Source organism: Semicossyphus pulcher, unplaced genomic scaffold (assembly GCF_022749685.1).
Source record: "Semicossyphus pulcher isolate SPU_LCO1_2020_fin unplaced genomic scaffold, fSemPul1.0.p SCAF_16, whole genome shotgun sequence".
Lineage (NCBI taxonomy): Eukaryota > Metazoa > Chordata > Actinopteri > Labriformes > Labridae > Semicossyphus > Semicossyphus pulcher.
In genome coordinates this window covers 15305866-15333327 of record NW_027211670.1, presented here as the reverse complement: position 1 = coordinate 15333327, position 27462 = coordinate 15305866, and the positions used below count along the sequence as shown (strand labels likewise).

The following is a 27462-nucleotide window of genomic DNA, read 5'->3' as shown; positions in this document are numbered from 1 at the left end:
GAAAAAGCCTTCTGATTTATTATATTGTTTTACGTACTTTGTCGAAACGAGCGACGTGAATCACCATTGTGAATTTACCTTGCTAGGCTGGTTGTTGTTGGAAACATGGCGTCCCAGTACAGCCTCTCTACTTTATTTCCTATCCAAAGCCAGCTGGATCTCGACCTAGAAGAAGCTACGACGCAAGAAGAGAAAGAAAATCTTGTCCACCAGTATTTGAAAAAACTAGACGAAGGAGAGGATCTGAAAATACCCAATTTCCAAACAGGTTAGTCCATGTTACAGCTCCAGCTAGTTCAACACTGTAATTCTCTTCGTAGCAGTTAAACAGTTAAACTCTAGTTTGCTAACTCAGCTTGTCACTACATGTCTCGACACGTCCCGTCCGACATAAATAGACTTTTGTCTTATTTCTCTATTGGCATTCAGTTACTGACAAAGTTTCGCCATGTCTGTTTATGTTTCTGCTAAGTGTTTTCGATAATTAAAAGCGAACAGTTCATTTCCTAAAGCAACTAGTAATACAGTCATGTAACGAGCGACAAAGGGGACTATTTCCTACCAAATTCAGAGCTGCTGCTATGTATAGATGCCTTATTTTGCAGAATGCAATACTTCCGGATGTGTGTTTAGTTGCAACAGTGTGTCAGCTCTGCATATAACATATAACAGGTTTCAGCAGGCATGAGTCAACTTCCTCTGTCAAATGTATAGGCTACTTTCTTCGGTGGACGAGTTTTATTTTATGACCATGAGTATAACCAGGAAGTCACCGTGTCTTGAACGTTTAATTCACATAAAATCTTGTAGGGATGCACAATATTATCAGCATGCTATCGGTATCTGCAGATAACTGCTTGAAAATGACATACTGACATCAGCACATATGTCATTTTTCTGTCGATATTTTCTGCCAATAAAACAGCACTTTAATTATGCCTAAATGCTCGATGATTCCCTTAAAAAGCTTTACTCAGACATTAGCTCTGCGTGCACACTGCCTGCACCACTCCTCTTCCATCAAGCGTGAAGAAAGGTGCAAGATGTCTTGTGGTATGGCAGTTTTCCAAAGTTTCCGAAACAGACAGCAAGGTTGTGCTCAGCATCAGTCATGCGAGGAGGGGCCAAATCTCATTCATTCAACACTACAAATTTAATCGCCCATATCAAGAATCTGCCAGTGGGCCATTCCAATAAGAGTAGGCATGATATCAATTACACTACAGGGGAGACTTGATGTTCTTTGCAATTCGGTTGAAAAACAAAACTAGGTCAAAACTAGTATGTGGCTAACCGCATCAGGTCAGTGTGCGCTTTTGTGCGCAATATGTTACATGGACTGTCCTTATGAGGCCGATGACAACGTTTTTGAAAGCAGGTGCGCGCTGCGGACGAGGGGCAGCCCCGCCTACTCCCCCGAACAAAGTATCCAGAGCCTTATAGACAGAGAGTCGCGTCAGTGGAGGTCCAATATGCTCCATGAGCTGCCATTGCGATGTCACAACTCTGTCTCTATACGGCTGTGAATGTACCGTCACTCACTCACTCAGTCAGTCAGTTACTCAGTCACATACAGACCCATGTGTACCCCAGCGGTAAGCCACAAACATGTGCCTAATATATCAGTATTGAAATTGGCAATCGGCAAAAACGGTTGGAAAATATTGGCAGATCAGATATCGATAAAAAATCGTGCATCCCTAAAGCCTTGTCTTTGCTTGTACCATGCGCAGCATTACTGGGCATGCCCCAGTTGTCTCCAGTGGTCTCTGTAAAGGCACAAAATCATATAAATCGTGTTCAAAATCAAATTTTTCCAGTACAGTCATAAAAATAAAATAAAATGCCTCTGGTGTCAACAACACTACAGTTAGGTCCTCTGTTTAGGTATGCAGCATGCTGGCAATATCTGATCACACCAGTAGATGGGGATCTACAGTAGAACATCAAACAGCAGAATAAGCAGGGCTTTGTAGGGATCATAACCAGGCACCCAAACAAACCCTCCTGACAATTTTTAAAGTGCATAACATTCAAGTCTTTCTACTTAATCTGCAAGTTTGAGGTGTATAATTTTAGGGTTATCCTTGGCGTAACATCAAGTTACCTGTAAGACGGGAGGGCAGGTAACAAAAAGGTTATGTCTACCTTGATTATAACATAGTGTGTGTTGAAAATTGTAAAACTTCCGGATATTACTTCCAAGTAATTTGTGCTGGATTTTTTTGGGGCTCATTTAGCTGTAAAACTTGAAAGAAAAATTATTAATGAAGTGCGTGTGCATGACAAACACTATCAGGCACCATCTGGAGTGCTTTTGGAGATAAGTGTAAATTATCAGAGAAGAATCTAAATCTACAGAAATTAATTTGTGGCGTTTAATTGCTTCATAACACTTCTGAAGCTGTGGGCACTTCCAAGTCTTTGCGTCAGATCCATCAACTTTCCCCCCGTGTGACATGAAGGCAGAATCAGGCCTAACAGATACACGCGTGCAGTGATGGGCACTGCAAAGCGAATTTGTTTGCCTACACTGTGACTAAACATAATTAATAATAAGACCGCATCATTTTCCACTCTGTGATTTGCTCCAGGCTTGGAATGGCTGAACACGGAGGGGCCTCTGTCTCTGAACGAGGAGCTGGCTGGGAAAGTGGTGCTGCTGGACTTCTTCACTTACTGCTGCATCAACTGCATGCACATCCTGCCTGACCTGCACCAGCTGGAGAAGAAGCATTCTGTCAAAGGTACGGACTCACACTGGCTTTAACACAGCTGTCAGCGTGGGTGTATTGACTATGGGTCAACACATTATCGGCCTGGCTGATTATTGGAGGTGATATTCAGCATTTTTACAATTATCGGTAATGTTATTATTTTTTTATCCGATTACGGATAATATAAATGAATTAAAAAATGTGCTGATTTGGTTCAAATGCAGCCGCCTCTCTGTCTGTGTTCTGTCGTCTCTGTGGTCTTGACCGGGCAGAGTTAAACAAAGGATTCATATGTTTCTATCCAGTGCTTATAAAATCACAGGTTTAGCTAGCTGTAGGCTAAATAAAAAAGTATCTAGCTCAGGTTTACCAACAGGTTCATAAAGTAAGAAGAAAATACAAAAATACAAGTCAAGACTACAGGTACAGTGGGTCTCTAAGGAGGCAGTTGCCTGGCAGGTGTTACTGAGGGAACACAATAGTTCTGTATTATGTGTCTTGCTGTGTCACAGGAACATGTGTAAGTTCACTGGGGCAGAGAAGCTGTCGAACATTGTTTCCAAGTGAAAGCGGGTCCTTATCTGAGCTGTGAGGAGACGGAAACTAAAAATATTCCCGAGCTGCAGTGTCACAAGGGCCCTTAGTTGTCCTCACAAACTGTATGGCTCTTTATATAGCCGCTCCATGTAAAGCATAATCACATCCGACTGACTCTTGCTCCCCGCTGACCCTCAAAGGGATCATCTGAGGAAGCTGTGCAGTCGCAATTCAGTTGCGAGCGAGGCGGGACGCAGAACACACGCACCGCCGTGCTGTCGCACATTATCTCACTCGCCTTATCTTTGGCACGGCTGTGGGTACATTCTGTTTGCTGCTCTGGTCAGTGAGGTGTGGGAGCCACCCTGTCCAGTCACTCCCACAGTCAACCGCCCACCCACCCATCGTCACCGCAATCTGTGCTGGTACTGTACTGCTTGGCAGAGGCCAGGGGTGACGAAATCCACTGCAGATAGAGCGAGTTTGAGGGTTTGGGATTGTGTTTATACCTTTGTTGCCGACTTAATGATGCTAGTGGATGCAAAGGAAATGTCCAGTTTGGTGCATTTATGGAGGATGGAGGGCTTTTGTTTGCTTTATTGCGACTGGAAGCAGCTATAAATGGTGTTGTGTGCCAAAAACGGCAGAAAATCTTTTCCTGTTTTTTGTAACAAGGAAAAAACTCACTCAGAGGGATTGTTAGTTATAAAAATAAACATGATTTAAATTGTCTTTCACAACTAAATTGTGCATTTAATCTGCTAATTTGATGCCCACAGTGGTTATAAGCCCCGTTTTCCATTTTGTATGCTTGTTTAGATTTAGTACAGCTCCCTTTATTTGCACAATATTCTCATATTTTAATCTAAAATCACCTACTGTTCTTCCGGCCTGACGCTAGCATTATAGCATACGATACGATACGTGGCCCACAATAACGGTAAGATCCTGATACAGTGATTCTGCAATAATTGACATATTGCAAGACATATGATACATCACAATATCTGATTAACTTATTCGGCCAATTAATCACGTCACCCTCATTCATGTCATAAGCGCCACCGCGAGGAGTCATGAAGTGGTGACGCGGTGCGTCTAACTCGCAGGGAAATCTGTTTAGAGCACCGCATATTTGTAAATTGGAGCCTGGCTATAATGGCCATGCAATCAGATGAAACCCAAGCTTGCTAGCAGCTACCCTCAGATTAATCGGTGTCAATTTAGATCGAGCAATCAGGTATTGTGTATAACATGCAGAACAGCATATAGACAAAGAAAGTAGGAGTTATAGCTACTATGCACACTTCAATATTTGTATATTTATCGCGCATCATCGCTCCACTTTTCTTTTACATGCAGCTTTCAAATCAAGCAACAGGACACGGTTACAGAAGTGACTGTGTTTCAATAGAGCGTGCCAGGCTGTTTGGGAAACAGGAAGTGACCTTATCAAGATCATCAGCTACAACAACATAGCTTGTTTGAAATGAGCTGCATCAAAACATGTGTTTTATGAAGTTTGAGAGCATCAGTTACGTAACATTGAAACATCCGCTGGCCTTGATCAAAGTCATGAATCTTAAGCAATTTGTCCCACTGTGTGTGTAATAAGCGTGGTGTCAGCAGACTTTGGTAAGTACCAAGAAATAACTGAGATAAACATTTCAGAGCCTCCCGGCTCTAAAGCATTTCCATGAACCTGAGCTGACAACAAGGCGAGACCCTTGAGGATTAGTAGAAAATCCACATCCGGTTCTCTTTGTAATACACATCTGTGTGTGTGTGTGTGTGTGTGTGTGTGTGTGTGTGTGTGTGTGTGTGTGTCTTTGTGACCCTGTTATTGATCAACCTTATGTAACTTGTTGACACAGTGATTTAGAGGGAAGATTTTACAGATACTCATGCAATTACTTGTTGGACATGAGTTTGTGGGGTTTTTTTTCACTTACTGTCACACTCAGTTCATTGATAAAATGACGACGATGTTATGTGTGGATGCTTAATTGTTTTAATATTCCCTCCCCTTTAGATGGACTGGTTATTGTTGGCGTACACTCGGCTAAGTTTCCCAATGAAAAGGTGAGTGTCTTCATTGTTCCTCCTCATTTTTACCTTTGGGTCGGCTGGTCCGGTTCTGCTCTCAATCTGTGTTTACACAACTGCAAATTAGGAACTAATATACAGCTCTGGAAACAAATGTGTAAAATTAACTTTAGTATTATTGTGTACAACATGTCTCTCTACTTCCAAATAAAATGTTCTCACATATAGGGATCGACCGATTATCGGCCGGGCCGATTATCGACGCCGATATTTGGCATTTTGACGCATATCGGCATCGGCCTTTTTTTATTTTTTTTTTATCCGACGGCCGATAAGAGTGCAGAGTGCTCACACACACGGCGGAGAGGAGAAAAAGTTCATTTCTTTGCAAATTTTATTTGACTTTGTTTTATTTACTTTATAAAACTTCAGGAAGTTATTTATTTATTTATTTACATTTTCAGTTAACTTTATAAGAGATGCTGCTGACCCTGGGAACTCCCTGCGCTTTTTGTTTGTTTGTTTAATAAACATATGCTTAAAGGCATTTAAACAAAGTTAAGTGTTGGAGTTTGTATTATTCAAAATTTTGACGCCAATATTTTCACTTTTACTGCAAATAAATATCGGCTCCAAATATCGGTTATCGGCCTCCTTGACTACTAATAATTGGTATCGGCCCTGAAAAAACCATATCGGTCAATCTCTACTCATTTAGGTCTTTTATTTGAAGAAAATGACGGCTGCTTAAGAAAAGGAAGATGCAAAACAGATTTTATTCAGACCTCGAATAACGCAAAGAAAACATGTTTGTATTTAAACAACAGAATACGAATGTTTTAACTTAAGAAGAGTTCACAAATTAATATTTTGTGGAATAACCTGATTTTTAATTACAGCTCAGGCGTCTCTGCATGCTCTCCACCAGTCTGTCACATTGCTGTTGGGTGACGTTTAGCTGCTCTTGGCGCTAAACTTCAAGCAGCTTGGACGATGATGTGTGTGATGCAAAAAAAAATCAACATAAACAAGTTTCCCTCGAGCATTAATCTGCAATTTTACACTAGATGACATCCCAGCATAGATGAAATTATTAATCACATCATATCTACCCTCATTTTGGTCATATGAGACCAGAAAACACGCTAAGATCGCCTTTGCTACTATTGCGTATTAAGGCTGTTGTAAAAAAAGAAAAAAACAGCCGGAGGAGAAGAGTAATATTCCCAGAACAAAACTATGTAGCATAAATCGACGTTGCGGCCTGGGCCTGATGGAGGCTGAATGCGTCTTCTGGGCTCGGGCTTGAGATTTGTCTGAGCACCAGGAGAAATGGAGACTGTATTTTGAGCAGTTCGGATCTAATGCTGGAACAATGTCTACTCGCGAGGTCTTCAGCACGGCAAAGTGCATGCAGGCTCTGGGCCTCCTCGCGGGCAAAACTTTAAACGAAAAAGGGAAGAAGTTCCGGAGGAAAAAGGGGACGGTGGCGCTCGTCAGCGGCCGGGACGAAGGGTGGAAAACAAAAAGGGAAGAAGCAAGAGAGTAAGAGTAGGTGTCACTTCTTATTTAAAGGGTCTCTCCTTCTGAGGCGGGGGGTGTCTGGGGCAACGGCGCAAGTTTGACCACTCCTCATATCCGAGACTTTCTCTACTGATTAAACTATTGGTCAGGTCAGGCCTATGTCAGGCACCTCCTGGTCACACGCTACAACTCTGATATCTCTGCAATTAAAGCGAGAGATTTGGTAAATTTGCCAGAACAAAATAGCAAATATATAAATTTGCGAGAAACAACTAGTAAAAGTGTAAATAGTGTTTTTAGGAGTGTTTAAAGTAGTTTTGTATTTCTGTTTGTCACTAATGCAGGTTTGTTTACTTTTAGTAGCCGTCATGAGTGGTAGGGTGACTTTCACATTCGATCGTAACCCCCGGGGGCATAGACATAGTTTGTTTTTGCAGCAGAGGGTCGCTCAGTCTTTCTCCGCTTTGTAGTCTGTTTCTTGTGCGCACAGAGCGCCTGTGTAAGCAGCAGTGGCAACAGGGCAGAGCACCGAAGAGAAACAGGTGAATCGAGGGGGAGGTGGCCGTGAAAACCAACCTACATTTTGCAGGGGGGGGTCGTGGCTCCTATAAACATTATTTTCCTAGTTTTTGTTTCTCGCAAATCTCATAAATTTTCGTATTTTCTCACAAATTTTCCCTTTTTTGGGGGCACATATCCGACTTTAATCTCAGGGATATCCACGTTTTTTTTTTCTGGAAAATTTCGGGATTTAATTTCGGAATTTTCAAGTTTTTTCTCAGAATATTACTATTCTCCTACGGCTCCGTTTTTTTGTTTGTTTGTATGTTTGTTTATACAATGACCCTAATACGGCGTGGTATTTTGTTTCTTGGTACATGTTTCACAGGAAGTGATTTTTTGTAGGTATAACAAGCTGGTGTCAACTTGGGCTGCTTTTTAACTATAATGTACATTAGGATTTTTTTATCAACACAAAGAGTAGGTGCAAAAGAGTTGAACAATGAATTGCCAGAGTAATCAGTGATGAAAATAACTAAGAAACTATCCCAGCAACAGACTCCCAGCTCTGACTGCTTTGTCTTTGTTTTTCGTCAACCCTTCAGGTCCTGGATAACATCCGCAGCGCTGTGCTCCGCTACGACATCTGCCACCCGGTGGTGAACGACAGCGAGGCCAGCCTCTGGCACGAGCTGGAGGTGTCCTGCTGGCCCACGCTGGTCCTGCTGGGCCCTCGTGGCAACCTGCTCTTCTCCCTGGTTGGCGAAGGCCACCGTGACCGGCTGATGCTTTTCACTGACATCGCCCTGCGGTACTACGGTGAGCGGGGGCTGCTGAAGACACACACAGTGGGGATCAAGCTCTACCGAGACTCCCTGCCTCCCAGCGTCCTGTCTTTTCCTGGGAAGGTGGCCATAGACGACAGCCGGAAGAGACTGGCCATCGCAGACACTGGGCATCACCGAGTACTGGTGGTAACCGTGACTGGACAGCTTGAACATGTCATAGGAGGTGAGATGGAGGAAACAGGATGGAGAGATGCTGAGATCCTTATTGTTCCATTATTGGGTATTTTGAAAGAAGACATTAATCTTTTTTTTATAAAAGTTTTGGACAAAACGTTCTGTTGTTGCTTTGTAAGCGGTTCAGTTTAACCACAATATTTTAGCCACACTAATATTTTTAGTTTGCTCCCATGCTTCAGCAACTCTCAGAGGAGCCGCATGGTACTCTGTGTTGTCCCTGAGGTTGGCAGTAGCAGGGACCAGTGCATGCTGGGAGCTGGCACTGACTTAAGTGTGGACAAAATAGGGGGGGGTTTAGGTTTACCTCATTTACCCCGTTTACCCCATTCATCTGTATGTCTGCACGACGCGTCAAATAAATCTTAAAGGTCGTTATTTGGACACATTTTTAAGAAAGAAAGAAAAACATGTTTTGTTCTGTTTAAATGGACTGACAAAAAGCTTTGGACCCGAATGTTCTCTACTTGTACTGTTCTGTATTTACCCTTCCTAAAATAGATCACATCTTTTTTTTACATGTAGTTCAAGCACATCGGATTAAACAGATCACAGCCACAAGTTTAAATATTAATTCCACATGCTCCAGCTGTAAATAGACATGAATGCTTTTTACATATCCACCAAATCATATCTTCACAAGGTCATACGTTTTTTATTGCAAAAGTTTAGGCAGGGAAGAAAGAAATGCATACATCTAACTGATTTGTCAACTGACTGATTAGGGATTTATAAATAGTTAACTTAAAGCTCCTGTGAGGAACTTTCAGTTTGTGTTGATTTTGGCGCCCCCTGTCGACAAAGCTGCACCTCTTATCTCTTTGCTGATTTTGTCCTGTACCTGCTTAAGTGGTGGTTTCTAACAAACAATCTTATCCAGCTTTCTTTAACAGCCATATGTATCACTCACTTTACATTTTTGCCCTGGAAAATGTTAACAAAGGCAGCATGCAGTTAATCGCCAGCAGCTTTAGGCATTAAAAATAACTATATAGAAATAATCAGTCTTGTCACTGAGCATCTTGTTTGCTGTTTTAGCTCATATAGAGGCATCTGTGTTAATTTCAGTCTGTTTCATAACCAGCTAAAAACTCCTCACAGGAGCTTTAAGGAAGAATTAACACTGCTTTGCGTGGCCACTCGTCAATGTCAAAAGCTTTAAGAGCCACATAAGATCACATATTCTTAATATCGCTTACATTAAGTGTGTAATACCTAATCATGTCTGAACACCCACAAATTTCCCTTCAAAGCTCTTTCAGGATTTCTTGATGTAGAGAATCTACTAGAAACATAAACATGGATGATATTTATTCATCTCTGATGACAGATCACTCGTCTTTGTGTTTAACTTATTTAATCCAGGATGAAGACGCTTAATATACATCTAATGTATAAAACGGATGAATCATATGGCGTTAATACGGCCTGTAAAAGAGGTATTCTAAGCACACATGAAACTGTGATTTCCACTTGTGTCCCAGGGCCTGACAGCGGGAGGCAAGATGGCGACGTGTCCAAAGCATCCTTTAACTCCCCTCAGGGTGTCGCCATAAAAGGAGACACTGTGTACGTGGCCGACACAGAGAACCACCTGATCAGAAAGGTAGTAAACTTTCGCTTTAAATAACTGCATTTTCTTTATTAATTTCCCGTCTTTTGATCGTTCCTTTGTGCTGTTTTGGTGTTTTAGATCGACTTGTTGGAGCGAAAAGTCAGCACTCTAGCCGGAGTAGGTTCCCAGGGCACAGACAGAGAGGGCGGGGCCATGGGACCTCAGCAGCCCATCAGCTCTCCTTGGGATGTGACTCTTGGCTCTGCCGGTGAGTCTCAGGCCGCCGTCACACCCGAACTGGAAGGGCAACATGTGAAACATGTCCTCTTATTTCCCCTCTGTGTCTGCCCTTCCTTTCACCGCCTGCCACACTGAATCAGCTGTATTCTGCTGTGTGCATGCTGCCATACAATCAATAAATTCTGAGAGGCAGGGCGGTCCCTCCCTCGGTCGCAGATTAAATAGACATGGTTAGATTACAGTGATGGGGAAGGAGGGGAAAGTCTAACAGGAAGTTAAACATCTCTTAAAAAGGGTTGTTTTTACTCGCGTATATATTATAGCTAATACATAGCATTAAATATGTACTTTAAGGAAACCAAATTACATTGTAGTGTAAAAACAAATAATTCAATTTTATTTTTCTACAAATCATCTCTTCATGATTAGAACAAAGTTGAAGCAAATAGTAATTTAACTTTGACACTCCCTCATGCCTGAATAGAATCTGTATCAGTACACAGATAACACAAACTGTTTCAGCATCCTCAGACATGCATGAAAACATGAATGGGGCTTTATTAGTTCTCGGAAGTTGCCGGGATTCTCGGAATTCATTTCTAGGAAAGTCATTTTGACTTCAACAATCAGTAATGAAAACTACCAGACAGGGTCCTTTTACATTCCCACAAAGGAGTCTAAAACCTCCTCTTCAATATCAAAACTAAATCGTTCTAAATGCTCTGCCTTATCTTTTTTCCCCTTCGGAAATGTTTCTTCGTTATTAATCCTTTTTAATATCTTCCACACTCTCTTTATTAAATCAGGAAGCTGTTTTAAACTCACTTTTTAATATCGTAGACCTTTGTGATGTCACATGTGCCCATCAGCCTTACAAATTATAAAAAGAAAGATAAGGCTGATAGGATTTATCCATGATATATAAATGGACGACGCATCTCCATCTGTCCTCAGTGTACGAAAGTGAAGCCAAAATAGCCCCCGTGATAGACGCTGCTCCTTCTTGCGCTGCTGATGTAATTTGGAGCCAGAGTTGCGCAGTAGAGATCGGTGGGTGTAGCCGCCCTAGCCACTTCCGCTAACCAAAGCACACACTTGAATTACCAAAAAAAAGGATCCCGCACGTCGGTGTATTTAACAGCAGGACAGCTTCTTTGTGTTGGTCTGAGGTTAACGTTCACAGATATGTAAGCTTCAATGACTGTAGTGATTGTTTTCGTTAAGTCTCTTCTCGCCGTTCCTCCTCTACTCTGCTAATCAGGAACAGATCGGCTGCAGGAGCCGTATTTGTCAACAGAGCTGTCAATCATCCTTTTGGCAGCGTCAAATAACTCATTAAAACTAAACGTGTCAGAAAAATGAACACTTGGACGTAAATCGGTATGATAAGAACTAACTATAATGACAGAAACCATGTTTGAGAAACATTTATTTGACATGTATTTTGATTTTATAGTTTGACTCATGTCCCATCTGGCAACATGGAGGAGGCGGGCTTTATGACCTATACTGCAGCCAGTCAGCAGGGGGCGATAGAGATGTTTCGGCTTCACTTTTAGGGAGCTGTCATGGCGTCCATCTTTTTGTACAGTCTATGGGATTTATAAGCGTTAAATAAAAAATTACCATGTACTGATTTAGCCTAATTTATAAATTGTAGGTCAAATATTGCTCCAATTCTTTATTTATTTAATTGTATTCTCTGTTTACGAGCATAATACAAGACTTTGTTATTGAAATAGTTACTTGCTTTTTCTTTCATTCAAGAACAACATTAAAAAAGAAGTGTTTAAATAGACGAAGAAGTTCAAACAAACTTTTATTGTGAAATATTAAGTCCTCTTTTCTTCTCTAACTTTGTCGCCTCTGGTTGACTTTGTTTACAAGCAGGCATCTTAAGTGCTTCTTCCAGCCTGAGGTGGTCGTACGAGCCGACATGTGTAGTCAAATTGACGCCCATGTCGTGTGTGTGTGTCCCACTGACATTGTGTACTTACATAAATCAAACAAAAGATGAAAGTGTTGCGTGTTTGTTCTGCCTGTGGCGACTTCTGTTCTCATCAGCAGTCAGTTTGCGTTTCAGAGGTATGCTGATTGAATCATTTATCATAGTCGTGTAAATTTAAAGTATTAATTAAATTAATTTTCAGGGCCTTGATTATTTTAGTGTTGCACTCAGCTTGCATGCAGAAGGTAATCAGTCTTAGTCAGATTCTCTGCTCAGGTTAATGGATGACACAGCCGGCTGGTTTGCGCGTCACCACATGTTCTGAGGAAGTGCTATCACACCTTTAACTCCTCTAACATTGTCCTCTACATCCAAACACTCATTGCATATTCATGATGTTATTCCCCATGATGTGTATGAATAATTAAACGCATCAAATCAAGAGGACCGAGCACCTTTTGAACTGTAAAGTGCTGCGGCGACATTGACGCCGTGAGTCACGGAGTTGTCAGTCGACAGTGCTCCAGATGTGATGAAGAGGAGCCGAGCTCTGCGCGGCATTAAAAATACAACTGAGATACTGTACGAGGCTGCAAGGGCTGTGCTTCAGTCATGATGGCAGTGTATCTGAGGTGCCATGTGGCCTTTGTCAGACCGGCTGTCGTTGAAACCTGCAGAGCTGCATTTCTGACACTCAGACGCCACCAAACTTTTCAAAATTGTTGCATCAGCAGAGATATTTCTCTCTGTAATGGTGTAAAAACAATAAATAAATGCATTTCATTTCTAAGACATTTTATTCTCTTCATAGCTCAGACACGTCCAAAATGACCTTTTCCACCTTTAGCACAAATATTAGCTCCACTTCCTGATGATATTGACAATGACAGTGACAGCCAAAAGCAGTGACACAGCTTTCCTGTTTCTCTACTCAAATGTGTGTGTTTGTGTGTGTGTTTTTTATGTGTATGCGTAGGCGGCGCTGGAGATAACGTGCTGTGGATAGCCATGGCAGGGACCCATCAGATCTGGGCTTTATTCCTAGCTGATGGAAAGCTGCCCAAAGGAAGGTGAGAGACCGGACATGGACATGAAGGCAGACGCCTCCATTCAGAAACACTAATACAACTTCTCCAAGAATAGAAAGAATTAAAAGCAGATAAAAAACACTTTTTACTCTCCTATATGACTTGTTTTATTCGTGTGGCTGCAGGAAGTCAATGACAAAAAGGATGTATGTCCGCATTAACCGCAGAGGAATATTCTAGAAGAAGCCATGTCTATGATATATTTAAAGTCATACTCTCTGCTCTGTATGAAAGTCTTTTTTGCATTGATATTTAATCTCACAAACAGCGAGTCTAAGGCGGGGACGTGCGTGCGATGGGCTGGCAGCGGCAGCGAGGAGAACAGAAACAACTCCTACCCACACAAGGCGGGCTTCGCTCAGCCTTCAGGCCTGGCTTCGGCCCCGGAGGAGCCGTGGAGCTGCCTGTACGTGGCCGATAGCGAAAGCAGCACCATCCGCACGCTGGCACTGAAGGACGGAGCCGTGAAGCTGCTGGTCGGGGGAGAGAGGGACCCGATGGTGAGTGTGCAACAGTTGACAGACTGATGGCGATGGATGGAGTTAATTTTTCTTGTATTTACTTTGACTTTATCTGTCTGTCTTTCCGTCCTTTCTGCAGACTGTGATATTTCAGGACTAGATGACACCAGATTGTATTGGTCAAAGGTCAAAAGGTCACTCTGATCTCTCAAACACTCATAAATTCATTACACACACAAATACATCTAATAAGATAAAACTAATAAGAAAGTTTTCTACCAAGAAGGTCAAAGGTCAACATCACTTAATGGCCTTATTACCGTCCGATTCCCTCAAAGCTATATCTGAAGAACTCCTGGAGTGGATATCTTTTAAATACTCATTTGGACTCCAGGATGAACTTAATAATTTATGGTGGTCAGCGGTTAGGGCCATTGTGACCATACGTTTGTCCCATTCTCCTGAATGTGATTTTGCAGCAGTACCTGGAGGGAATTTTAATACATGTGATCTGTTTAATTTTTGTGACGTCAAAAGAGAAAGACGTCATCGACAATGATTAGTGGACAATCTCTCCTTGTTCTACCCTCCATGTACCTCACAAAAAGACGTGTCTACTGACAACAGCATGCTCTGAAGAGAAACGTGTCTGACTGTGGTGCGACATCTCCTGTTTAGTGAAGGCCTACTTATTCCATTGTTTATATTTAGGCTAATGGGATTTTTTATTTATATCAATATACAAATATATCCCCTGTCCTGGCCACAGTTACACTGACAGTTTTTTCTATACAAAACCAACACAGTTCAACGTCCTCCGCACAAAAACCTCAGCGTCAGCTGTTTTTTGTTGCTGCACTCACAGCTGAAAATAGTTTAAAGGGGGGGTATTATGCTAATTTCAAGCTTCATATTTCACTCTGTGATAACTGTGGAGTAGCTTAGCATAATTTACAGTTATAAGAACCCATCATTTTTCTCACAGCCTCTGCCTGAAACGACTCAGTCAGCTCTGTCCATTTAAGAAACCCCACCCCCACAAACCCGCTTTCTTCTGATTGGCCAGCTATCTGTGATGTCACAAAGTGCAGCATGTAGAAAAAAACAGTGTGAAACCTGGCAAAATACTTTTACCTACAGATTTGAAACTCTGGACATCCAACATTGTAACTTTATATATATATGTCATAAAATGTGAAACAGCATAATACCCCCTCTTTTACTTTTGGTACACCTGTGCACTCGTAAATGTCACTTCCCCCTCAACGAACAATCAAAATCAAGAAAGGGCGGGACTTAAGATATAAACTGGATTCCTTTCGTTTTCACATTTTCTTCGTAAAAATGTCATGAATAAAATCAAATATTACATACCGAGCAATTTAAAACAGACTTAATGGTCACTACTAAGGGAAGCTGAAGTGCTGCAACACAGCTTTCGTATCATAGCAACAGTAAGCGCAGGTGAGAATCGCTCTCAAATTGAGGTTGTGGGCGCTGCCAGCACAAAAAACGCAGTTAGTGGACACAGGCCCTTAGGGGTTGAAAGAGACCTACATACTCATGGTTGCAGTTCTAGTTTAACATCATTATGATGAGATGGTTCATAACAGTTGTTTTCGGTGGCTGTTTTAAGCAAATCAGCTACAGAGAACGAGTACTAAGTGTACCTGAAGTGGCTCTAATGAAGTTTTCCTCTTTAGTTAATTTATGATCCAATCATTCCCTCAAACCTAGTTAGCATGAGGGCTTCTTTGATCATTTAGTCTTTCTGTAAAAGGAAAATTTCTTATCTAATATTATCAAAGGCACTAAAGTGAACAGAAGCTTGAACAGAAGGTAGCGGAAATTTAAAGTGCATTCCCAAAGCAGACTGCAAGAACTATAAATAAATCACCTCTAATGCAGCGCTTTCAATGATGATACGTCCTGTACAGCCACCATCTATCAGCAGCTAACACACACTGTAAAACCTGCACATTTATGTAACACATTTGCAGACATGGAAAACAAACACAATCTACGGAGAAATTTTGCACAAAGCTTTGGTTAACTTCTCTGCAATCATGAGGTTTCAAGGCCATTACTCCTTCGATAGAGAGCATTGATTAAAGAAGAGCCATAAATAAGCACGACCTCTCTTCATTGTTGCTTAAGCAAAAACTGAAAACATTTTTTTGTAGTACCTTCATGTGCTCAAGGCCTTTTTTCCCTCTAGTTTATCACACTGGTGTATTTTAGAAAAGCCACAAGAACTTTAAAAAATGGTCCCCTTTGAGAACGGGAGTCTGAGACAGTTTATGCAACATTGTGGTAAGTCAACAAAAACCTTTTATACAGTAAAATGTTTGTTTCCCAAACACATTAAAGCTATTTCAACTGAGACAATTAAACCTTTAACAGGATTAAAGCTTTTACAAGTTATTGAGCATGTGAGGTGACATGTTTGCACTTCAGTTGGGAAAACGTTAGCATAGCATAGATTTTTGTCTCTTACTGAGCGGTTGTAGGTCTTTTCTTCAAGTCATCTTCTTCTTTCTGCTTTTATTATGTACAGACATTAACAGTATTAAAACCAGGAATCATTTTAGCACTTTTAGTAATTTTAGGCTTCATATTTCCCTCTGTGATACCTGTGGAGTAGCTTAGCATCATTTACAGTCGAAAAAAACTCAATGCAGGCCCTCATACAGCCTCTGCCTGAAACGACTCAGTCAGCTCTGTCCCTTTAAGAAACCCTGCCCCTACAAGCCCACTTTCTTCTGATTGGCCAGCTCTCTGAAGCCTGCTGAGCCGGCACTTTGTGACATCACAAAGTGCAGCATGAAGAAAAAACTGCAGACTGAGCTGAGAAGCCTGGGGATTACTCCAACATACTTTTACCTACAGATTTGAAACTTCACCCACATTTAGTCTGGACATCCAACATTGTAACATTATATATGTGTTAAAATGTGAAACAATAGAGTCAGTTTTTACAGAGAGTTGGGGGAGAAGTATAATATGACGCTTTAGCTAGTCGGCATAGCTTAGCTTAGCATAAAATCTGGAAATGGTGGGAATCAGTTAGCCTGGCTCTTTCCACAGGTCGAGCCACCAGCCCCTCTAAAGCTCACTAATTAACACACATATTGGATAATTCGTAACAAAAACCCAAGTCTAAATACAACAAGTTGTGGTTTTACTGGGGGTTATGCGCTGGACTCTTTCTTGGCGGGGTGCAACGACTTCCTGGTGCAAGTTGTTGTTTGCTCTTGCGCCAATAAGAGGTTTAATAACAGACGCATTGTGTTAATCAATGAGCTTTAAGAGTGCTGGGGGGAAAGTTTTTAAGTTTTTTAATTCTTATTCAGTCTTTATGCTAAGCTAAGTTAACTGTCTGCTAGCCTATGCTTCGTAAAAAGACACAAGAGTGGTATCATTCTTTTCGTCTAACTCTCGACAAGACAGCAAATAAGGTTATTTAAGCTAAAGCCCAACCTACTAAAAGTCCTGTATGTTTCAAAGTAAAAGCTCAAAGCCAGGAACAGTAGGTATGTCCTGTTTTCCTCCTTTAAACAGCAGGAATTTGTCATTTTCCTGCAAACAGCTGTGTCACGATGTGAAGCAGAGGTCACACTCCTGCGGTGAAGATGAACCCACTGACATTTGGATTGATGGAATTAACAGAACATCCAGCACTGTTAAGTGAACTGTGTGAGCTGTAGAGTCATGAGACATATTACGAGATTGTTATGTAATTAATTGTGCTTATTGACCGGGGTGATACAGAATGAATAGCTATGTTTTTCATTTCCCACAAATTGTTTTTTGATTGGATGTGAAACAATCTGGGGAATGAAGAACTGCTGTCACTACTTAATTAGCTTTTTGCCACTTTTAGAAAACAATGAATCAGATTTGTAGAGCAAAATGTTCCTCTTTTCATGACATTTGTCACTTATGTACTTATACTTTTCTTGACAACTTCTTAAGAATGCTTCATGGAACTATTTTTGTCTTTCCAGTTTCTTTTTTACAAATGTGACTTATTAATATTTCTTGTCCCATTCTTCTATTAATAATTTAGAAACCTTTAAGATAGTTCCACTTCAATGAGATCTTATCGTTTAAAGTATATGGGAAAGGCTCTTGGTTTTCCTGTCCTTTTATCTTGATGCTTTAAAAGCCTCCCTTTCTTCTCTTTCCAGAAATGAAATTTAGAGTTGAGTTGCTTCACTATTTTCGGTCGAACACTATGTTCTTTGACCCTTTGCTGATCGTAAACAAAGGTGTCACAAGGTGCAGTTTGGGCATTTGTACTTTGTTATATCTACAACTGATCTCTTGTGGATGTTTTCTATCTTTAAACCAGAACCTTTTTGCTTTCGGGGATGTAGACGGGAAAGGGGTCGGCGCCAAGTTGCAGCATCCTCTCGGTGTTGCCTGGGCTCCTGAACAAAGCCTGCTCTATGTGGCCGACTCGTACAACCACAAGGTAACTGTTGCGTGTCACAAGGTTCAACTGTAATGGGCTTAAACTTAATGCCTCTGAGTCTTTCTTTACATTTTTGAGTGGATAAACGCAGCATGTAGCATATCGAGAACAAACAGAACATGACCTTTTTTTTTTTTCAGATTAAAGTGGTCGATCCAAAGACGAAGCAGTGTAGCACATTAGCAGGGACCGGAGAGGCTGCAGATACTCTGGGCCCTGACTTTAACAAATCCAGCTTCAATGAACCGGGAGGAATCTGTGTGGGCGACAACGGAAAGCTTCTCTACGTGGCTGATACCAACAACAACCAAATCAAAGTGCTTGACCTGGCCTCCGAGACTGTCTCACTGGTCCGTTCTTTGTGTTTGAGAGAAAATCTAATTTCCAAATTTGAGAAAGCACTCAACATTGTCTTCCTGCGTTTGTAATTAATTAAACTATCCTGAAAGCTTTTGTACAAAGAAAGAACATTGTGGGTGTTAATAGCTTTCTCTTTGTTCCTTCAAAACATAACATCCAAATCTCTCTCCTGTCCAGTTCCCCGTCTCCATGGACTGCACAGATTCAGTACCTACAAAGCCTTTAGGTCCAACCAAAGCCCCCAAGCTGCCTAAATCAGCTCCAAGGAAAGAAATGCCACCAGTGGCGGTGTGTGCAGGCCAGACTCTCATCATGTCAGTCACCCTGACGCTTCCACAAGGAACCAAACTCACTGAAGAGGCTCCCAGCTGCTGGGCTCTCTCTGCTGAGGGTGAGTTCAATCATGTTTTAATCACATTCATGCTATGAATACATGAATCTTAATACCTGCAAAAGGCATCTACATTGTTCTTTAGCCTCATCCTGTTATGACTGTCAAGTTTTCCATTCTAGCATGGCACATCTGCAGCTAACAGTGCTAGCAGTGGTAGCTTCAACACTGGAATTATTTTATTTTTAAAACAATGCGTCTTAAACTTCACACAAAGTTTTACATAAGTAATGCTGTTATTCTTGTCCATGTCGTTAAAATGTAAGAAGTTAAAATATGCTAGCGACAAGTGTTGCTTGCTAATTTTATTGTAGCTAGGCACCTTAGCTGGCTCACTTAGCTAGCTAATGTAGCTAGCTTAAAATGCATTGGCTCAATGAGTTGGCTGAGAACTACCAGCTAGCAAAGGGTTTTTAATATGCATTTACAGGCAACATGAATGATGTCATGCCAAAATGCAAAGGCTATCCATGTAAAAGACATGGAAATAACTCATAAATGGCCACCAATGTTTTGTATAGCCATGCAAAGTTTACTTCTCCTACTGTATCGTAAAGTAGTGAATTTAAAATTAAACAGTTAACTAATTTTTATTAAACTGTAGTAAGTAAGAACTTCTGCAGCTAACAGTGATAGTGGTGGTAGCTTCAACACAAAAAATGATTTGTCATTTTTGAAACATTGTGTCTTAATCTTCATAAAAAAAAGTTTTACATTAGTCGGGGCCTATTTGTCCACTTTAAAACGAGAAGTCTAAATATGCTAGCAACAAGTGTTGCTAGCTAATTTTATTGTAGCTAGCTACCGTCGCCGGTTAATTTAGCTAGCTATTTCATCTAACTAACGTAGCTATTTTGGCTAGCTAATGTAGCTAGCTTAAAAGGCATTGGCTCAATGAGTCGGTTGAGAACTACCAGCTGACAAACGGTTTTTAATATGCATAAATGATGTCATGCCAAAACACTGAGCGCTATCCATGTCCACCAATGATTTATAGTTAGCTTATTCCTGCTAATATAACAGAAAAAAACAGTATAATAAAGTAGATCAAACAGGTACCGGTACCTAGTTTTATGCTATGTGTGCGTTAAAACATTTGGAAGTAAGCTAGCTAAATTAGCTAAACACAAACGCACCAATATTCTGTATCTTTACACTTTATTTTTGCATTTTGGGTTTCATAAAGACAAATACATGAACACAAAGTCTTTGTATGACAAGTATTGCTTTTGATACTGCCCTGTTTGCATCACTCAAGTTTGACAGATCTGCTGTACCTGCATGCAGTTCCTAAACTGTGATTTGCCTTACTGTTTAGGGAAGCCGAGCTGTGTTTGACAAAGACTTGACCAATAATCTGCTGTGAATGGTTTTATTGAGGAGAATTGGAGTTATTTAAGCAAGAGGGCAGTTAGGATGTTGTCGTGAAATCAAACCAAATCCCATTTCTACACTTTAGGACTTGGCTGCTTTTGTGCATTCGATTCTGCAGCTGGCAGAACCTACGCTGCTTTAGGCAGGATCAATTCATATCAAGGACAGGCCCTGCTATTGTTTTCAATAGCTTTTAAGAGTAAAAGTTGTTGCTCCTCGAATACTTTTTGTACATTTAATATGGCTCTGTTCTGGATGCAAACCCTCCATCTCTCCTACTAGGCTTTGTTTTGCTTGTTAGCCATGAATCTGTCCAGAAATAATGGAAGTGAATGATGCTTAACCATCATTTTCACTGCACAACAAGCTCTCACTCTGCCGGCCCACACCATCAATTTATAGTTCTGAGATGTGGGATGACTTAGTTTAGACATTAAGTTTTTACAATTGCAATTAAATATATAAATTACATGGCTTTTTTTCAGTGTTGCTCCATTGTATTCAGCAGAAGTCTGAGTCGCTGGTCGTGTGTGAAGTGATTTGAGATATGATGTGGTTGATGGTCCATTCATTAGGTTTGGAACAAAAGTGTTTCCATCATTCAGGGCGATGCAGCACGCAGTCAGCCGTATCAGCCGGCTATTTTTAGAACATTTCGATAAGACGACATGCCTTGGTTCACATAATTAGCTACCAGGCTATGTTACGTGATCCTCCGCTGTCCGATTAAACCCAGTCTAGACTTATGCTGATCACATCAGAGCACAGGCAGGAATTTTAATGGATCAAGTTAAAAGTGCACGGCACATCTAAATTGTTTTTTAGAAATGGCGTCCCAGGGCCCTCATGTTAAGCATCAGCTTCATTAATCATCGCTGGCATGGATTTGACGGACTCTCTGGCGTAATATTTTCTCACAGTTGAAGTTCGAGGCCCTTTCTTTCACGACTTTCATTCATCTTTCAGAGGTTGAGACACTAAAGATGTATTTCTGTTACTAAAAATATCCCCCGGTGTTTCAGTAAAGTCATGTCCTCATGCTCACTCTACTTGATTCAATGGGGTTATTTGGGATTGTGGCTAATGTTGTAAAGGACTCCATTTAGCTGTGCTGCGTAATGCTTTCACTTGAGCTGGAACAAAGGGAGCACCTTGCCAGAGTCAATCTTAAAAATTAGACATCAGAGAGACATTTTCATACAGATACAGTACATCTGCCCTTTCAGAACAAGGAACATCATTACTGATCTCGTTTTATCCGTGAAAGCGCTGTACCTCTGAGATGGCAAGGTTGGTGGGTAGGTCAACCCCTCAACAACTATTGGATTGATTGCAATGAAATCTTGTGCAGACATTCATGGTCCTCACAGGGCAATCCTAATGACCTTGGTGATTGCCAAACTTTTTATCTAGCGCCATCAGAAGGCTGACATTTTTATTGTTTTTAATAAGTACCATGACATTTGGTGGTCTCGTAAACCTTTCATCTAGCAGCATCAAAAGGTCAACATTTTGCTTTTTCTGTAAGTAACCCAATAAAGTCCATCCAGCGTGATTCAGGTCAGGCTAATCAAAACCCTTTATCTGATATGGTAGTTCCGTTTAAGAATAACAAAGATGGCTGCCACTGATGTGGATTGTTTTGAATCTGTTATTGTGTATTTTTAATCAACTCAACGTTAATGTACATTACAAAAAATTGTAAATATTGGTGACCAAATCATGTCATGCCAAACATCTGTGTATTATGTTGAACTAGTAGCCTTATAAATTGGATGTTGGAACTAGCTAACTAGCTAAGTAGCCCAGAAGCCTACCGCTACGTCCCACTTTCATTGCTCTGATTGGACGTACTGCCCAGATGCATTGTGGTTGTCACCCGTTGAAATCACTGCTTTGACACGGAAAATGAACCAAGAGATTAAAGGTATAATGAGTAGGATTTTTCCTTGCATTTAGTCAACAACACATTCAAACTGGGTGCCAGTTACTAATTTGAACCACTCCCACTCTCACCTATACACTGTGATTGGCTCAGGGAACCACAACAGCGCCCCTCCCGAAAACGTCCCATGCAAAGCAAAACAACAGAATGGATGCAGAGGGAAGGGTCTCACAAGGGTCTGCACACACACTCACCAACACACATGTATAGAGGCCCATAAGTGATGATTTAGATTATATTATCTTTGTAAAAGTCTGTATTTTATTTTTCTAGGAAAAAGTCTCATGATGCCAGGCAATGAAATTTCAATCCAATGACATTTGAATCATCATGTACTTTATGTATAGTGCAACTTGGCAAACGATAGCATGCTAACATACCGAACAAATATGGTGAACGTGATGTAAAATTAGCATGTTTGCATTGCCATTGTTAGCAAGTTAGCATTTAGCTCATAATATCTGTCACAGAGCTGCAAAGGTGTCTGCAGACATACACTACCAGTCAAAAGTTTGGACACACTTTCCCATTCACTTGTATGGGGAAATGTGTCCAAACTTTTGACTGGTAGTGTATTTGTTTCAGCTTATTGCAAAATTTGTAGTTCTGATTTTGCCCTGTTGATGGTGTTTGAACTACAAAACTTCTGTTTCCTGTTTTTCACAGGTAACGAGTGGCTGTTAGGAGGACAGGTGGTAACTGGTGACATCACGGATCTGTCAAAGCCTCTCTCCATCTCCACCGAACTTCCAGCTGTTATAAAGGACAGCAATCCAAAACTCACTCTGGGTGTGTGGGTTTACTACTGTATGGAAACAGGTAACGCCTGTTTGATGAAAGCTGCCTCCTTCACCCAGCCTCTTCAAATAAGTGCCAGTCCTGGAGACGGAGACGTCACTGTGGCGTTGGCTCATGCCTTCTGAAACCTATTTATTGTATTTATATTCAACACTCTCTGAAACATTGTTTTTACTTTCTGGCTAAGCTAACTCCAGCTCCTGCTTTGTTCATAGTCCTGGAGGAAGAAAGCACAGAGTGTCTCTGACTGTCGCTTCTAACAAAAATGCCGTTCATACAAACCGGATTTTCAGTGGAATTTCATTTCAAAGTACTCAGAAGCCCCTTCTCCGAATCCTTGTGACATTTATTCATAGGAGTACAAATAGGAACATCCCCGGGCATCTTTTAAAGGCTGTGCACAAAAAACAACTTCAGAATCTGTATGATACTATATTTATGAAACATATTCCTACAAGGAAATGTGGACTAACTGTAAGGAACAATAACTGTACCTTTAATAAGTGACCTTCGTATTTATTACACACTGCAACAGGACTAAATGAATGCAGAACACAGTAGATTTTTCATGGATTTAATAAGAAACGGGAAGACAAATTAACACATTTTTGTCATTGAATGATGTGGAGGAGTTAAGATAGTAATATATATATGTATATATATATATATATATATATATATATATATATATAAAGCAAAGGAAAAACTAAAACCTTGATTAGCCTTGATTGAAATGCCAGATGGAGAGAAAGGATTCTTTTCATTCAGATGTTGCGAACAAAATTTTCCTGCCACTTTAAAAAATTATTATTCAACTATTTCCTGCGTTGCAAAAAGTATTGGCCATCGTATGTTTGTGTTCAAACCAAAGACTGTATATAATTCGTACATTGTACAAAATTAAAGCTAAAATAGCCCCTGTGACAGGCACTGCCATCTTGCGCTGGTGACGTCATTTGGAGCCAGAGACCGCGCAGTAGAGATCGGCGGGTGGAGACGCGGTAGCCACTTCTACTAACCAAAACACACACTTAAATTACCGGCAATAAACAGCAAAGATCCCGCACGTCTGCATATTTAACAGCAGAAGAGCTTCTTTATGTTGGTCTGAAGCAGACGTTCACAGACTGTAGTGATTGTTTTAGTTATGTCTCCTCTCTTTGTTTCTCCTCCTCTACTCTGCTAATCCGGGACTGATTGGCTGCAGGAGCCGTATTTGTCAACAGAGCTGTCAATCATCATTTTGACAGCATCAAATAACTAATTAGAAAATAAACTTGTCAGAAAAATGAACACTTGGACGTAAATCAACATGATAATAACTAGCTATAATGACAGAAACCATGTTTGAGAAACATTTATTTGACGTGTATTTTGATTTTATAGTTTGACTCATGTCCCATCTGTTAACATGGAGGAGGCGGGCTTTATGACCTGTACTGCAGCCAGTCAGCAGGGGGCGATAGAGATGTTTTGGCTTCACTTTTAGGGAGCTGTCATGTCGTCCATCTTTTTATGCGGTCAATGGTCCGAACCAAAAAATACAAAAATTAATGTAGCTCTATCTTTCGGCCTATTGAGTAATTACGAACAATGGTAGGAATAAAAGAAAAAGGGAAGTTTAAAGGAGCTGATATTTGATTCAGACGTTCTGTCTTTGCTCACATTGCTGTTAAACGTAATATCAAGTTAATGCCAGTTTCTAAAGAAAATATGATGTTTAAATCCTAAGAGGCTTTCAGTGGGATTATAAGGATAGGAAATTAAAGATCTCGCACCTTTCCTTTAATCTCATCACCAAAATGAAACATGTGAGGTTAAGGAGAGGTTATCTATGCACAGATTACATTTGTATAATCATTAATATATCAGTAACGTCTAGCACAAGAGCATTCATATCTTCACTGTGGATGCCTCTAAATGATGTATTTCCATGTCTAAGTGTTGCCACTTTAGTTTACATCTTAGATGGTGCCTTCAGGCGCTCTACTCAAGCTTTCATAAACATTTGTTTACATAATTTTACTGTCTCTAAAAGCTTACACTCACAGCTTAAAGCTTTCCACTGCCTGTATGACTTCCAGATTATTCATGACACAAGGAGCCCTTTTGTTTAAGACCATGAAATATTGCTCCTATCTAAGCAATGAATAAAGTGCCTGTTCTGTTTAAGTGGAAGCAACCACATGCAAACCAATGCAGACTTGCTTCTGCCTGTGCACTGTGAGCGATGCTGTGTTAAGAAAGTCTTATTAAAACCTCTCTGTCCAACATTTATACACTTCATGTGAAGATTAAAACATGCTCTGTTAATGTATATGATAATGAAGCTGTCATTGGTTTTCAGAGTAATGAGCTGTTGTCAGAAATGGGCCTGAGAGTGTTTTGATTAGAGTCGTTGTTATCATGTCGCACAACATAATTGGTATTTCCCGACTGTTTGGTTTGGATCGCTCTGCCCGTATGCCGCATGCTACTATATGGATGGAGCGACCCGACGACGCTTAAACTGTATCAGAAGCAATAATATTTGTGTAATGGGAGGAATGTTTTATTCCCACAAGTTATTTATTTCAAATGAACTGCGAACGGTTTGCTTGCAGCTTTTCTCAGCACTCATTTTTTTTAATGAAGTGTAATGAGCTTGAGTTGCTGCTGGTGGGCATTAAGTTCCTCACATTGTTTTCGGTTCTCATTTGATTTCTTGTTACTGCTCCGCCTTCTCAGACACATTCTGGCACGTTTTTATTATTTGTTTGGGACCGTGTGTGTTAATGCTTTTCAATGCAGCACTTTAAGATGCAAGAAAAAAGTAATAAAACATTTTTATGAAGTCTGGTTTGTTTGTGAACTGAATAGAGAGTATTGCTTCCAATCCATACGAGGTCTTTACATATTCACAGCATCAGGTCACGCAGCATGACTTAACGTTATCCATTAAAGGGGGGGTATTATGCTAATTTCAAGCTTCATATTTCACTCTGTGATACCTGTGAAGTAGCTTAGCATAATTTACAGCTAAAAAAACTCACACTGGTGCTCTGTGCAGGCCCTCATACAGCCTCGGCCTGAAACGACTCAGTCAGCTCTGTCTCTTTAAGAAACCCCGCCCCTACAAGCCCACTTTCTTCTGATTGGCCGGTTCTTTGTGACGTCACAAAGTGCTGTTCACAGCAGACTGAGCTGAGAAGCCTGGGGATTACTCCAACATACTTTTACCTACAAATTTTAAACTTCACCCACGTTTAGTCTGGACATCCAACATTGTAACTATATGTATGTCTCAAAATGTGAAACAGCATAATACCCCCTCTTTAATACATGATTTCACTGCAGAAATATAATCAAAGGCTTCTCAAATGAGTGCCGTCATTATTTTGACCAATGCCATTTTACATGCGAGCTGACCTCATGCTTCTTGTTCACAACATGCAGTAAATACCTCTCCTATGTCTCATTCCTGTTAGTAAAGACAACACATTGCCTTCATTTTTGCAGATCAGTATTGGAGTGATGACCACTTAACTCCGTTTTGGTCATAAACAAGTGATTCACAATAAAATGTTGGAAGCAAGTCGTCATATTTGACACCTTTATCGCCCAAGACTCGTCAAAGCCGGAAGATTTACGACCTCAGTAAAAATACCACACTGAAAATACACCACCATTGAATATAAAGCACCACCTGAACTAGAAAAGCCAAAACACAATCATAAAGAATGAAATCTGTAAGGATCTGAAATGTTTTTAATTGTCCAGAGAAAGTACACCATTACACAAATGCAAAAAAGCCCTGGAACGAAATATCATACATGGTTATTTGTTGAAGCAGACCTTTGTCAGCACATGAAACATGCCAAATACACACAGAACAAATAGCCTCCCACGTTAGCAGGAGCCATCGATCAACACGCCTGAGGTGATGGAGGACAAAACACTTCATAGATAAGGCTGCTACCGCTCGCTAATTCTCTGTCAACAAAATAAATGAAAAGAAAAACAATGTTTTAGTCCATCCCTCAACACTTTGTGACTTACTGCTACTCGGTCTGTGGCTTTCAGCCCCAAGCCCATTCCTTTCTACTGAAGACATTACCCTGTCAAATGTGGTTGCAAAAATATTACTTCATTTACTTTAAAAAGGCAAAATGATTTCCCATAAAACAGCTGGGCACTGTGTCGCTCTAATAGGAGTAAATCGTGCAACTTTTAAATATTAGATGTTTGGCCATGAATTTGGCTAGTTGGTATTTTAACAGTTTATATGAAACTACAGCGAGAGTATACTGTTTATAGTCTGTAACTGCACAGATAATAGGCTACTTCTGAGAAGAGTCAATATCTATAATTATGTTAGCACGTGCTTGTTATAAATGCTTTGTAACTCAAGATATACATGTCAAAAGATACTGTCGGAAATATCGTTTTATCGAATGCAACATACATAAAGCTGAATTAATTATGTTACTTAAGTGAGA

The 27462-nt window shown here is 40.6% G+C and overlaps 1 protein-coding gene across 1 annotated transcript; it reads left to right on the top strand.

The window, feature by feature from the left end:
• Positions 1-105: 105 nt before the first annotated feature.
• Positions 106-25784, top strand: nhlrc2 (NHL repeat containing 2). The gene is made up of 12 exons (XM_069664459.1): positions 106-268; positions 2595-2747; positions 5287-5336; positions 7931-8336; positions 9832-9953; positions 10041-10170; positions 13067-13160; positions 13447-13678; positions 17994-18116; positions 18257-18466; positions 18654-18867; positions 22853-25784. The coding sequence occupies exons 1-12, from the start codon at positions 106-108 to the stop codon at positions 23107-23109; spliced, it is 2154 nt and encodes a 717-aa protein (XP_069520560.1). The 3' UTR covers positions 23110-25784.
• Positions 25785-27462: the final 1678 nt, after the last annotated feature.

Coding starts and splice junctions, on each gene's coding strand:
- nhlrc2 (XM_069664459.1), top strand. CDS start 106: ATGGCGTCCCAGTACAGCCTCTCTACTTTATTTCCTATCCAAAGCCAG. Junction 2,748..5,286: donor GAAGAAGCATTCTGTCAAAG/GTACGGACTCAC, acceptor CCTCCCCTTTAG/ATGGACTGGTTATTGTTGGC. Junction 5,337..7,930: donor CTAAGTTTCCCAATGAAAAG/GTGAGTGTCTTC, acceptor TCAACCCTTCAG/GTCCTGGATAACATCCGCAG.